Consider the following 12,341-nt stretch of genomic DNA (forward strand, 5'->3'; position numbering starts at 1 on the left):
TGGTTTGGGAGCCATCCACTCTTAACTTCTCTCTGGAAGTTGTCCTGTGGCCTTTGAACTGTTGAAAATGCCCAAGCCTACCTAACATCTGGCATTTCCTTTCTCTCACCACGATGAATGGCCAGATGGCCGCCTTTAGGCCTCATCTCTAACAAGGTTTGGGGTACCCTTGCAGAAATGGGAGAGATGGAATTTCTGTGCAGGGGAGAACTGACTCACCCCAGGCTGGGGTCTGTAGGTCTCAGTGGTGACCATCTGAGCAGCAGACAGAAAGACAGTCGGAGCCATCTGTGGAAGTAGTTCTTTCATTGTCCAGACAGAATGGAATGAAAGCTGGGCCCTTTGTCTTGCCGCCTTCCGAAGAAGGCCTGGCTACACCTATTGCTGAACGCTGCAGGGAGAAACACCGTAATTGCTAGAAGTTGTGATCTCATGCAGTGGGGAACAACAGCCATTGTTCTCCCTCTGAACCCCTCTCTTGACTCCACCGCAGTGCCATCAGGGCCTTCTTGACTGCACTTGCTCCAAGTCAACTGAAGCTCAGACTCCCAAAAGCCCCACCCCACCCCTACATGGGTCCGAAGCCAAGGAGGAGCCACTGCCTGCCCGACCCGACCCGCCCACCCGGCAGCCTGCAAGCCCCAACAGACTTCCTTCCCTGCGGGCCCAGATGCCGCAGATTACTAACCGAGGTGCGGCTGGGCGCCTCCTTCCCCAGCTGGGATTTATCTTTTTGAAGCTATATGATGCAGAAAACAAGCTGCCTATCCTTAGCGACCCAGCACTTCCCACTTTCATTCTGTATTTTTCGGGGGTTTTTGTCTTGGTTTGTTTTGGAATATTTTTAAAAGCTTATATTTAACAATATTAATGCTTTCTAATACAAAATATAGAATTTGATATCATCACATAAGTCACAAAATAATTAGAGGCTTTATTTAAGGAGTATTCGTAGTGTTCTGTAGGCTGTGTGGTAATGGGCCACGAACTTAGTTACATGATGAGGTTATTCTTTCCATGTAGCGGTGATTCCTGTAGTGATCACTCCTATATCCTTAAGGCTGAGGCCCGTTGCCAAGCGGCCATGGGGCCAGTAGTCCTGGGACCTAACACTGTCTTAACCAGAAGTCCTATCTCTGTTTCAATCCATGTCCCTGGAAATGCCACCGTGTGATTTCTGGGTCCACTGGGATTTTGCTTGTTTGTATTCTGAACTTTAGAGTTACATAAATTTTCCCCAAACAGTGCCATAAGATACTGGCATTCCTTCTGGCCCTGGAGATTAATAATTCCTCTTCCCGTCAGTATGTGGGCGACAACCAGTTTGCTTGTCCACGATCCTGTCCTTCTGTTATCTCAGTTACACCTGCCCCCACGTTAATTCAGCCCCTCAGTTTAGCTGCTGACCTTTCAGCAGGGATGTGCTTTTGTAATTGGGTGGCCGTATTGAGTTTGTGTCTCAAAGACTTCACTTTGCTGTCCTCAGCCTCACAAAGCTGTCTCCCTGTCCTTGCCCCCTACCCTCTGCCATCGCATATAACAACCTAAAGCATAGAGACACTGTTTTTGTGGAAAACCCTTATGGGAAAATGCACAACCAGGCCCCACCGCTGAGAGCTTAACTCAGATCCTTTATGCAAGGTGACCTTTATACCCAGACACAGCCCACCGTAATGACACCCTCTCCCCTGGGGGGCGGGAGGGGAGAGGAATGGAATGGCCCTCTCTGAACGTCTTTTACAACTTTCAGAAAACTCAGAATCTTCAAGCATCTTGAATCAAATCTGAGATTACACTTGGAATAATCAGATAACTAAGGCTCCCCTTCGGAAAAGCTCCCGGCCAGAGCTTCGTGGTTATGGAAGTCCGGTCTTTCCCTGTGACAGCATCAGCCCTTGCTGAGCAACGTGAGCTTTGTCGTACCCAGCTTTTTCAGGTAGAGAGACTATTTCCTCCCCGTCTCCCTGCTTTTTCTTAGGTCCGCAAGGTCATTTCTAGCCCTGGCTTAATTCGTCTTGGCAGATGGCTGTTTAACCCTTTCCTGTGGAAACCGTCTCTGCTTGGGAGCTGGGCCTTCCTGTGGGGGTGCTGGGAGTGGGGGCGACTCCATTTCATCCAAGGCGGCCCCACCGGCTTCCGCCCATTTTTCTGATAAATCAAGTGTTTCCATCCCCGGGCAGGCAGCGTGCCACGGCAGTGGCCCGTCCCGACCCACAGGATACAACTGTAGGAAATGGGCGCTGACTGGCTTTCTCCAGAGCTCCCCTGCGCACGCGGGGAAAACTGCCCGCGCCGGGTCAGGGCCTCCCCCGGAGCCCGGGGATCACTGACCGCTCTCAGTCCACGACCCTGTGTGTCTGTCAAATCACAGTCCCCATTCTGGAACTTGGAGGTATTTCGACGAAAGTTCCAGAATTGCTGCTTTCTTGGCCACATCAGCGACTCACTTGCATCTCAGAAAACCTCGTTTGACTTTCGTTTTGGTGCCTTCGGGAGGGCCCGCCATCCGAAGTAGCAGTGTTGTGTGCCCACAGCCTTGTGTGGGTGTCCTGTGAGTTAGATGAGGTCTTTCACTGATGTCCTTAGCATCATTTAGTCCCTTGGATTGAGTTTTGTTCACGTTATATCCCCAGTGTTTGGCCATTGCCTGGTCCATAATAAATGCTCAAAACATTATTTGTGGAATAAATAAATGAATTAACTATACAACAGTTCTTTTTGTCTTCGGATTAGGAGTAGCAAGCTAGAGTTAAGGTTTTTGAAATTCAGTATTGGGCCCCCTCTCCTTCCTTCTGCCTGCCCCACACCAGCCTTTTATTGCAAGCCCAGCCCTTTCATGGTTCTGCTGCCTCCCTTCCTGACATCAGCGTGGACTTGAACAGATTGGAGTCTGGGGGTCAAAGTGCTGCAGCTCAGTGAAGGTGGCCGTGAAACCCTAAACTGGACTGAATGAAAACGACTGCTAGTTAGAGAGGGGAGAGAGAGAGAGAGAGAGTGTGTGTGTGTGTGTGTGTGTGCGTGCGCGCGAATGTGCGCGCGTGTGTGTGTGTGTGTGAGTATCTGAGCACCTGTTGTGGGCAGGGCACTGACTTTCAGGTGCTGGCAACACAGTGGTAAATTAGACCTTGAGAGCACAGGGTTGGACAGGTATCCTCACTGGCCGGGTGGGGTGAGTGGGGAAAGGCTTCCTGGAGCTGAATTCTGAAGTCTGAGTGAGACTGACTAGGGTGGGAGGGGGTGTTCAGGGAGTGGGCGTTGCCAGGGCCCTGGTGCGGCACCTCTGCTGCTGGAGGAGGGTGCTGAAGTGGCCTCCAGGCAGCCCCCCAGGGCCTGGGGCCACAGCGAGGATTCGTTTTTAAGTAGGCACCCAGCTCATTAAGTGAGGCAGTGTTAGGACTTCATAACTACTTTGGCAGCCCCAGGTCTGAGAGAATATAAGATTAAGAAAGCATTGTTTTACTGATCGCCCTCTGTGCGGTGCGTTCTGGTGCCCAGCACTCCCAAAGCTGGAGAGAAAAAGTGATGTTTAGATTTGGCAGAATCCAGCTGCCAGAGGCTGTGTGGCTTTGTCTCAGGTTGGACCCTGGACCTTTGAGTGTGCTTTGTGGGGCAGGTTCCAGGAAGGATTGGTGAAGCGTTGTTGGCTGTAAATAAACCTCCATTCTCTCTACGTACTTCTCTGCCAAGTAAATCCTCCCAGCTCAAATGGTAGCTTATCCCACTTCGCGGAGCCATATTGTTTTTACTTCCTTCCTCTGCTCCAGTCATAGTTTTGTCGGTGGCTGGACTTTTTGTATTCTCCGCAGGGGGAACCACATTCCAGGTTCTGTAATTCCTGAACACGCCATGGCTGTTGTATTCTTACAAGTCTCAGACATGATTGATTGAGAACCAAAATTAGGCAGGTTCACATCACTGTTCTCCAGGGCCGTCCCCAGTGGGCCGCAGCCACCTCGTGGCCTGGTTACTGGGGCTTTAGTCTCAGCTGGGCCTTGGAAGGCTAGAGGGGTGCGATCAGAAGAGGTCTCGCCCCGGAGGGTGGTCTCTTTGACCAGCTCAGTGCTCTCTTGCTCTCTCCTCCCTTCTCCATCTTTTCACTTCGCTTCTTAGGAAGCTGTAGATTTCGTTTTGTTTTTCCTTGTGTCTTAGTTGGACTTGAACTAGAGGGCTGAAGCGATTTATCGGGTCTTTTCTCCTAGGAGCCGCTCGGTGAGATTCCCTCCTAGGTCAGATGCTTCGTTTTCACCTTCCTAATGAACCGGGTGAACGCCTCAGCCTGCCGCGTCTGAAGGGGCGCGCGCGCTTACGGCCCTGTCCGACCAGGTCTCTAGGCTGTGGGCTCCACGCCTCGCACTGACGCAGACAACTGTCTGGAAAATAGATCTCCAGGCTGAGTTCATTTCTTTGACCAACTAAGAACATCTACCTGGAGGCCAGAGGGATGGATGCATACAAGTCAAGACAGGTGTCCCTGTGCGTTGCTAAACACTACCGTGGGGAAAGGGAGAAGGAGCACAGTGGTTTCTTGCTGCTCTTTACTCGTATCCTCCTAATCGCCCCCTTCCTGCCTCTTTAAGGGCATGGTGAGACTCTCTCCCTATTGCAGGTTTCGTAAAACCGGTTTCTTGAACTCCTGGCCGTTTAATAATGTGAGCCTTCTGCCTGTCTCCTTAGCTCTGTCATTTTAAACACTTTATCAAATGTTGTTTCTGACACCGTGGCTGGCTTCCAAGGTAACTATCATGGGTGTTTCGTTCTTTTTTGTACCAAATTCCTGGTACATGACTAGGGCATGACTGGGAGGAGGCCGTCTCTCTGAGTCTTGTCTTGAGTGTGACGTCCCCACGCCACCCCCAGTGCTGTCCTCCCCCGAGGCCCTTTCACTGCTTGAACCTTGCCTGGATGGACAGTTGAGCCTGAATAGTTCTAAAAAGCACCTTCGGGCATTCGACGTGTGTCCTCACTGTTCTGGCCAGACACCCAGCTCTCCCCTTGCTGAGCTTCCTTCAGCGTTGCTTGAAGCCCTGGACCCAACTCCATTTGAAGAGCATGTGGGCGACTCCAGGCCCTTCGTTGTGAGGTGCAATCAAGCTGTTTTCCTTCACAAGCTCAGGGCCGGGTTGGGGTTACGCTGCTGTGGGACCCAGAAGAACTAGGGTTGTCGGCTTTCCCCAGGGCCACCATGGCACAGTGGCGCGCGCCCAGGAGCTCAGCACCCAGCTTGTTCGTGTCGGGGGCAGAGCTACGTTCTGAAACGTACGAAGTGTGACCACCTGGAGGCGAGGCGCAGGTTCCCAGTACTTGATTCTCCAGGGCCTTAGAAGTCCCATGGGTGCCTGCGACACAAACGGGGAATCTGAACAACCACAGAGTCCTGTCTCCCGGGAGACGCTTGTGCAGGATTGTGTGGCCTCTGATCTGCGGAGGCTCATTTATACGTCTGGCCCGTAGGACTCTCTCAAGGCAGGAGAATCTTCCCGTGCTGGGAGTTGGGGCTGTGTCCGATGGTTGGCACTTTGCTTGGAGGGACCGTGGAGCTGGATTCCACTGCTGAGAAGTTGGGGTGGCGCTTGGCCCTGGGGGTGTTGGGTTTGGGATTGAGTCAGTGTCCATAGCTCAGGGTATCCTCTGGGCACATTGTGTGTGTGTGTGTGTGCGCGTGTGTGTGTGTGCGCGCGCGCGTGCGTTTGTGTGTTCACACATGCATGTCTTGTGAGAGTAAAAAAGCAAAGACTAGACTAATTGGCAAATTGAAATCAACTACCAAGTTTATCCTTTTTTAATTTGGCGTGTGTAGAATGATTAATTTGGGGAGAATGAGAAGCAAAGCCAAAAAAGGAAAAACCAAAAGAAGGGGAAAGTATAACTTCCTGCTTGTGATTTTGCCCCATCAACCGTTTCCTCCCAGAAGGTGACTAAACAACCTCAGCGCAGCCAGGCAAGGACCCTGTGAAATGCAGGGACTGCACCCCGCCCCGTCCTGTTGCCAGGGACAGAGAAGCCGTGAGAAGCCCCCGCGAGGCTCAGGGCCCTTTACTGTACCTAAGGAACCCCCGCGAGTGTTTGGTGACTGACTTCCTGGGCCTCTGGAGTGGACGAGGTAGAATTCCAGCAGTCCCAACATGGATGCCTCGCCTCTACTCTGCATTTGGGGCCGGGACAGTGGCTGGCACTGTGCAGAGCTTCGGGAAGGAGCCCCTAGGGGGCCTTTGAATAGTTTGGATGGGTACACACTGTGACCAGCCACCTAGCCTGGGAGAGGACATAGGATGTACCCAGCTAATGTTTTCTCACAGTTAGCACCCAGAAAGCTGTCCCCTGGGGGGGGGGGATTTCAGGGCCTTTTGTGGTCCCACACTTTGTTACTGTCAGCCCTTTAACATTGGCTCCTCTGGAGTCACTGCTACAAAGGGACTGTTGTGGGGCCCCTGGAGACTGGCACTGTCCACGCAGCTGCTGATCGATGACCAGCCCGAATTTGGCGTGGCGGTCGTCCAGGCCCGCCTCCCGACCCTTCTCCGCCCCGGTGCGGGCCAGCCTCCTCTTTGCCCACCCGATTGGCAGGGGGCGGGTGGCCGAGGAGCCGAGTTGCTAAGCAGCCTCGCCTGGACGTCATGCCCGTCCAGGTCGAATGAATAGCCACAGTGTTCAGGGAGTGAGGGGGTTTTGGCCTGTCCCAGAATCAGGAGGGACTTTTTGAGGACGAGGGCTAAGCGCTCCTTCCCTGGCCTTAGCGTAGAGCTGCTGAACGGAGGTTAGGTGACCTTCCTGCACCTTCCTTTCTGACATGTCGTCTTCGTGTGTCGTTTCTTCGTGGGAATGGAGTCGCAGAGTTCCACGGCTGTGTCCCCGTGTGTGTGGCCTTCTCGTCTCCTCCCTCACCGACCAGAGCAAAAGGAGATGAGATGCCACCATCTCCTGGGAGTGCGGCTTCTGCCACTTAGATCATTCGAGTGGTGCGGCGCTCGCGCCCCCCTGATCTAACTGTTTAAGGGGCTGGGCTTCCCCAGAAATGGGGAGACGGGGGTGTTCTAGCCTACGTTCATTTGGGACAGCAGAAGCAAGGGTTGTCCCTGCCGGGTTCGTGATGGGGCTGGGACCAGGGCCCTCTCCAGGATGGTTTGGTTTAGATGAAGCATGTACTCTGAGCTGTAAAATACAGAGCAAGTCCAGAAAAATGTCTGATAAGAAACCTTTGCTCTTGGGTCTCTGCACGCAGCTAGAACGAAGGCCGTGTGGAAGGGGGGGCTGTGGGGCGGTGGTTTGCTTTAAGGAACAGAGACAACTTTCCTCTTTTTAAGGAGAGGATATAAAGCCGACATAAAGGGAGCAGGGAGGTGAGCCACGGAGAGCCAGAGAGAGAAGCTGCCTTGGTGCCAGGGCCTTTCTGGGGCCTGGTTCGGTCACTTTTCTACCAAAGGCTGGCTCCACGCCTACTCTGGGGTTCATGAGCTGCCCCCTTATGATAAAGTCTCCCTTTTATTGCTTAAACTAAAAGTATAAAATAGCTCTTGGGAGTAGGCAGTCTTTTGTGTTTTGGTCTTGGTACCTCATGTTGTAAAGTAGCCACCTCTTGCTTTCTAAGTACCAGCTGGGGCAGTGACATTCTGGGGTGGCCAGCCAGGGCTGAGTAGCGGGCAGGGGCCACATGTGCAGGTGACGACGGATGGCTGGCATTTGCTCTCCTCAGCCGTGATGAATATCAGTCCCTGCTGGAGGCCGTGAAGGACAGGCTAAAGCGGGCAACTGGATCGTCCCAGCTGCTCTGGTGAAGGAAGAAGAAGGGTTCAGGGGTCCCAGCAGTGAAGTCCCCAAAGCACTGGCTCACTCTTAGGGTTCCTTGTGGTGCCTTCACCTTTTTTCCTTCCTTAAGTATTCTGAGTGGTCTCTGCAGAAAGTAGCTTTGGGTCAGGAGCGCTAGGCTTACCTCTTTGTTTTCTGTTTCTTTTGTGCAGGATAACCCAGAAGTAGAAAAACGAGATCCACAGGAATTAGTTGGTAAGTACCCAGGGGGCCTCGGGGGCCTAGTCTGAGCCTGGCCCTGGGCTTCCGCCTGGAGCCTGCCGAGCCTGGGGCTTCTCTGCTCCAGCCAAGGCAGCTGCTCTGTTGGGAGCCTGCCTCTCCTACTCTCCCTCTCAGAGCCTTTGGCACTTCCTGAGATGTCTGGGTCAGACACCCCGGGAACAATTCTTCTTTGAAATCATACTCACGGCGTGTTTCATTGGGCTTCGATCAGCTGCCAGTGTTGTCAGGAGGGACTCAGGACCCTTCCCGCTGGGAGCTTGTTCCCCGTGTGCCCGGGGCCATCCTCTGTCCTTGTACCCCCTTTCCCCCCCTCTGCTGGCATAGTCATGTGCTCAAGGAACAAACATTGGTCTCTGCTGGCTCTTTCATGCGTCCCCAGGGCAGATATGCTTCACAGTCCCGGAGTCTGGGATCCTTTGTGACTTGGGGGGACAGGGCGGTTATGTTTCTGGAAAATGGCACACGCATCATCTCACTCTTGTGTTAACTCCAGCGTGTTAATCCTTTCACAAGTCCCTCGACTCCCTCGGTGCGACCATGTACTTTGTAACTGCTCTCCCAAAGCCTGGGCAAACCTCTGTGTGGCGACTGTGACAGTCGCTCCCTGGCTCTTCAGCCCCCCTCCGCAGGTGGCCTGCACACCTGTCCCTGTGCCTTCTCACCGACCTCAGCCCAGGACTCGGCCTGCAGGTGCTGCAGAGTTTGCTCTTTAGAAAATGGTGCCGTGGGCATGCACCAGTTGGCTTCATGCGCCAAGGAAGCAGAGTGGCCACCCACTCAGGGCGGCCCCCAGGGCATGGACCGAAGCCTGGGCCCTCGCTTCCCCCCTCACCGCCACACCCACCCCTGCTGTCTACTACCAGGAGACTCGGGGGGCGGGTCACGGAGTGGAGCCCGAGGCCGCCGTGTGCTCCGCCCCTGCTGGCAGGGCTCGTCCTGGGCGAGCGGAATGTGTGCGGGCATCAGCCGCCCCCACCGGCCTCTTCCACAGTCAGCTCCCACTCTTCCCCTCCTTGCCACTTCTCGAACATAGCTTCGTTGAGGTGTAACTGACATAGAGTGAGATTTGCCGACTTCAAGTGTGCCGTTTAATGAGTTTGGACAGATACGTGTTAACCCCCCACCCACCACAACCGTAATAGAAAACATTTCCGTCACTCCAGAGTGTTTCCTTTACCTCTCCCTTGAAGAAAGGTTCCTCCCTTAGCCTCAGGCAAGCAGTGATCTTTCTTCACTGTGGTTTTGCCGGGGTTTTTTTGTTTTTTGTTTTTTGTTTTTTTTTTTAATTTCTTATGAATCAGGATTTCTTATCCTCAGCATTGACATTTTGGGCTGGATAATTCTTTGTTGTGGGAGCCTGGCCTGTGTACTGTGCGGTGTTTTAGCAGTGTCGTTGGACTGTGCCCACTAGATGCCGGTAGCACCGCCCTCCCCCCGCCAGACGTGACAGTGAAAGGTTTCTGCACATTGACAGATGTCCCCTCGTGGGAGCAGAATTGCCCCCTGTCCAGGGCCATGGATACATTTGAGCTCTATCCATGTTGTTGAACATAGCTACAGTTTCTTTTTTTGCTAGGTATTACTTCATTGTGGGATTTCACCAGCCTCCGTTAATCCGTCCACCTGCAGAGGACACAGATCTTTAAGCCGCGTCGTAGTCTTGATTACTCTTGCCATTTCCCACTGAGGAGAAACTAGTTTAACTGAACAGAGTGCAGCTTCCAGTCCTGGCGCCGCGTCGTCAGCCCCTCTGCCTGGACTTGGCGGCTCTGTCCGTCCCCTGGGCGTGACTCTCAGGTCGCCGCACTGGTGTGGGAAGCATTTTCATAGGTGTTCAATGGAGCCCCAGGTTTCACGGAGCAGATGGAGGCAGCGGATCTGACCCGAAGGTCTCTCCAGCACTGTCGCTGCTCGCCAGCCGCGCTGGCGCACCTGCCGGGACGCCCTCCTGGAACAGTGGCGCTGGCGTGGTAACCCAGCCGGCTTCCCCAGGCCCCTAGTGTCCCACTGCCTCCTGCTCACAGCCCTGCGCTGTGCCCCAGGCATTCATTCCCTCTCTGCCCGCGGGTACTGGAGCCCAGCTGACCAGCTGCTCCTGCTCGGATCAACACCTGGCAGCCGTGGATACACGGCCGTCTTCTGACATGGGTGCGCACAGGGTGAATCGTGCCAGAAGCAGGCTTCTCGGTTCCCGAGTATGGCCACCCCCCTAAAACCCCCCAGCAGACCCAGGAGCAGCCACAGACACGGCCGCCCCGAGTGCCTGGGCACGTTTCTCAGTGCACTTGCTGGGAAAATGGTTTGAGGCTCCGGCTGCTCCAACAGCCGTACGTGGGCCAGATGTCTTCTGCTTCAGGTTGGTTCAGGGACCTGGGAGAGAAGCACTGGAAGGTCGCGCCTGAAGTCGGGGGGGTGAACCTCGATCTAGTTTCCCGAACGTATCCTTTCATTTGCCAGTTGCTTCCTAGGAATTCTCCTGTTCCTGACCCCGGGCCTCAGGGGGCTCTCCCTACCCCAGTTGTACTGTGTACCATTTGAGCCTGAGTGTGGTTGGGTTGCTATGGCAATGCTGTCACACCCTGTTTTTCCAAAAGGCTTTCCTGGCAAATGCCAAAGGGCATTCTTTGTCTCTGGGTCACGTGCTCACACACACACTCTCCACCCAGGGAAGAGCTTAACCCTCCCTCTGTGTGCCCAAAGCCTGCCCTAGCCCTGCTGGCTTTGTTGCTGATGCTCATGAAATCGGAGGACCAGCTCAGCCTAGCTAATTCCGCTCTCAGCTGGCCTCTGCGGCCTGCTTGAGTCTCGGGGCTTACAACTAACGAACTCCGGCTTCTCCCGGGTCTGGGAGGATGGAGGAAGTCAGAATGAGACTTGAACTTCAGCAGATCTGGGTGTCGCCCTTGCTTCAGGAGTCAGGAGATAGGAGGAAGGTACTGGGCAAAGAGAAGCACGTAGCCCCCTGGTGGAAACTGCTCCTAGGCCACACCGGTACACAAGTCCACAGCAGGATATGTCACCCAGTTTCGGTCCACTCGTCCTCGCCCCAGGTGGTAGGTCTAGGGCTCTGTCCTTGGGTGCATCTGGTGAGGGTCCGCAGATGACAGAATCGGCACGGGTGGCCGTGTAATGAAACTCTGCCCCGGGCCCGGCCCCGGCCCCGGCCTCGGCAGTGCCCGCAGCCCTGTTTGACAGTGGCTAAAACCGGCGAAGCCGGGGAGTTGCACCCTCAGCCCCACTCAGCACCGAGTTCTTCACAGTAACGTGGAACCCAAAGCACCTTGAGAGCCTAAGAAAACACCAAGCCGGCCCTAGGAAAGGGGGGGCGCCGTGCACCGGGCCGTCGCGGGCAGTCCCGGCAGCGGCCTGGGACCAGGAGCCTCGCCTGGGGCCTGGGACACAGGGGGTTCCCAGTAAATGCTTGCTGGGTGTCGCTGGTGCTGGTCTGTTCTTTCTTTCCCTTCATCCTGCCCCACCCCGCTCCGCCTGCTGTTTGCTCATTGTATGGCCCTTTTCATGAGAGAATGTTTTAAAGAGCACAGACAGAATCTTACAACAAACAGTACATTGTCTGAGTGATCCAGAGCAGGACTCTGCAGTCACCAGGGTGGCCGGAGGCCACATGGAAAGGAGTGCGGTGGGGGCAGTGGCAGGTCTCCCAGTGAATTGTCCCTTGGGAGCTGAGGTTCTTCACACCAGAATCAGGCGGACCTGAAGAGGTTTGACTGACTTATTTAAAAAACACTCTAAGCTAATCACCAACAGGTAATTTAAATGTCATTTATGCACAAGGCAATTTTGAATGCTTTGAGCCCCAAAGCCTAGGGAGCCCAGAACCCTGTTTCTCCTGTATGTTGGGTAGGAATGCTTGAGCTGACGAAGGCGCCGCCCCCAGCCGGTCGTTAAGCGTTTAGCAGCACGCCTCTGGACGTACCCTTTCCTTACAAGTTGATTGCCGTGACCTGGTAGCACCCGTTCTTTACACGCGTACCCCCCACCCGAACTGTTCTTCCCCTAAGTTGGCACACGCTGCTCCTTCTGCATGTGATCTCAACTCAGACGACACCACCCCCGAGAGAGGCTGCTCTGAACACTGTTCCCTAGTGTTTATCGCTCCCTGAGAACGTTTTATGTGCTTTTTAAAAATTGTTCACAAGATTTCCCCATCCTAACCCCCACCCCCTACAGAATTTTTCTCTATTTTCTCAACAGCCTCCTTTTCTGAAAGAGTCCGGAACATGTCACCTGATGAAATCAAGATCCCGCCCGAACCCCCTGGCAGATGTTCAAATCACTTACAAGTAAGCAGAGCTTGG

The 12,341-nt window shown here is 54.1% G+C and overlaps 1 protein-coding gene across 8 annotated transcripts in view; it reads left to right on the forward strand.

Moving 5' to 3' along the window:
- The window catches only part of LOC107501545 (SAP30 binding protein), a 29,873-nt gene that overhangs the window by 10,986 nt on the left and 6,546 nt on the right, over positions 1–12,341 (forward strand). For 6 of the 8 annotated variants that reach the window (XM_016127815.2, XM_016127834.2, XM_016127824.2 and 3 more), the window contains 2 exons: positions 7,956–7,998; positions 12,238–12,326. In XM_016127815.2, coding sequence (XP_015983301.1) covers positions 7,956–7,998; positions 12,238–12,326 — 132 coding nt within the window. Of the gene's footprint in view, positions 1–691; positions 1,937–7,953; positions 7,999–12,237; positions 12,327–12,341 lie in introns of those variants that run through there. The other 2 variants (XM_016127844.2, XM_036222190.1) reach the window with 2 other exon arrangements.

This window comes from Rousettus aegyptiacus, unplaced genomic scaffold (genome assembly GCF_014176215.1).
Source record: "Rousettus aegyptiacus isolate mRouAeg1 unplaced genomic scaffold, mRouAeg1.p scaffold_m13_p_6, whole genome shotgun sequence".
Classification (NCBI taxonomy): Eukaryota; Metazoa; Chordata; class Mammalia; order Chiroptera; family Pteropodidae; genus Rousettus; species Rousettus aegyptiacus.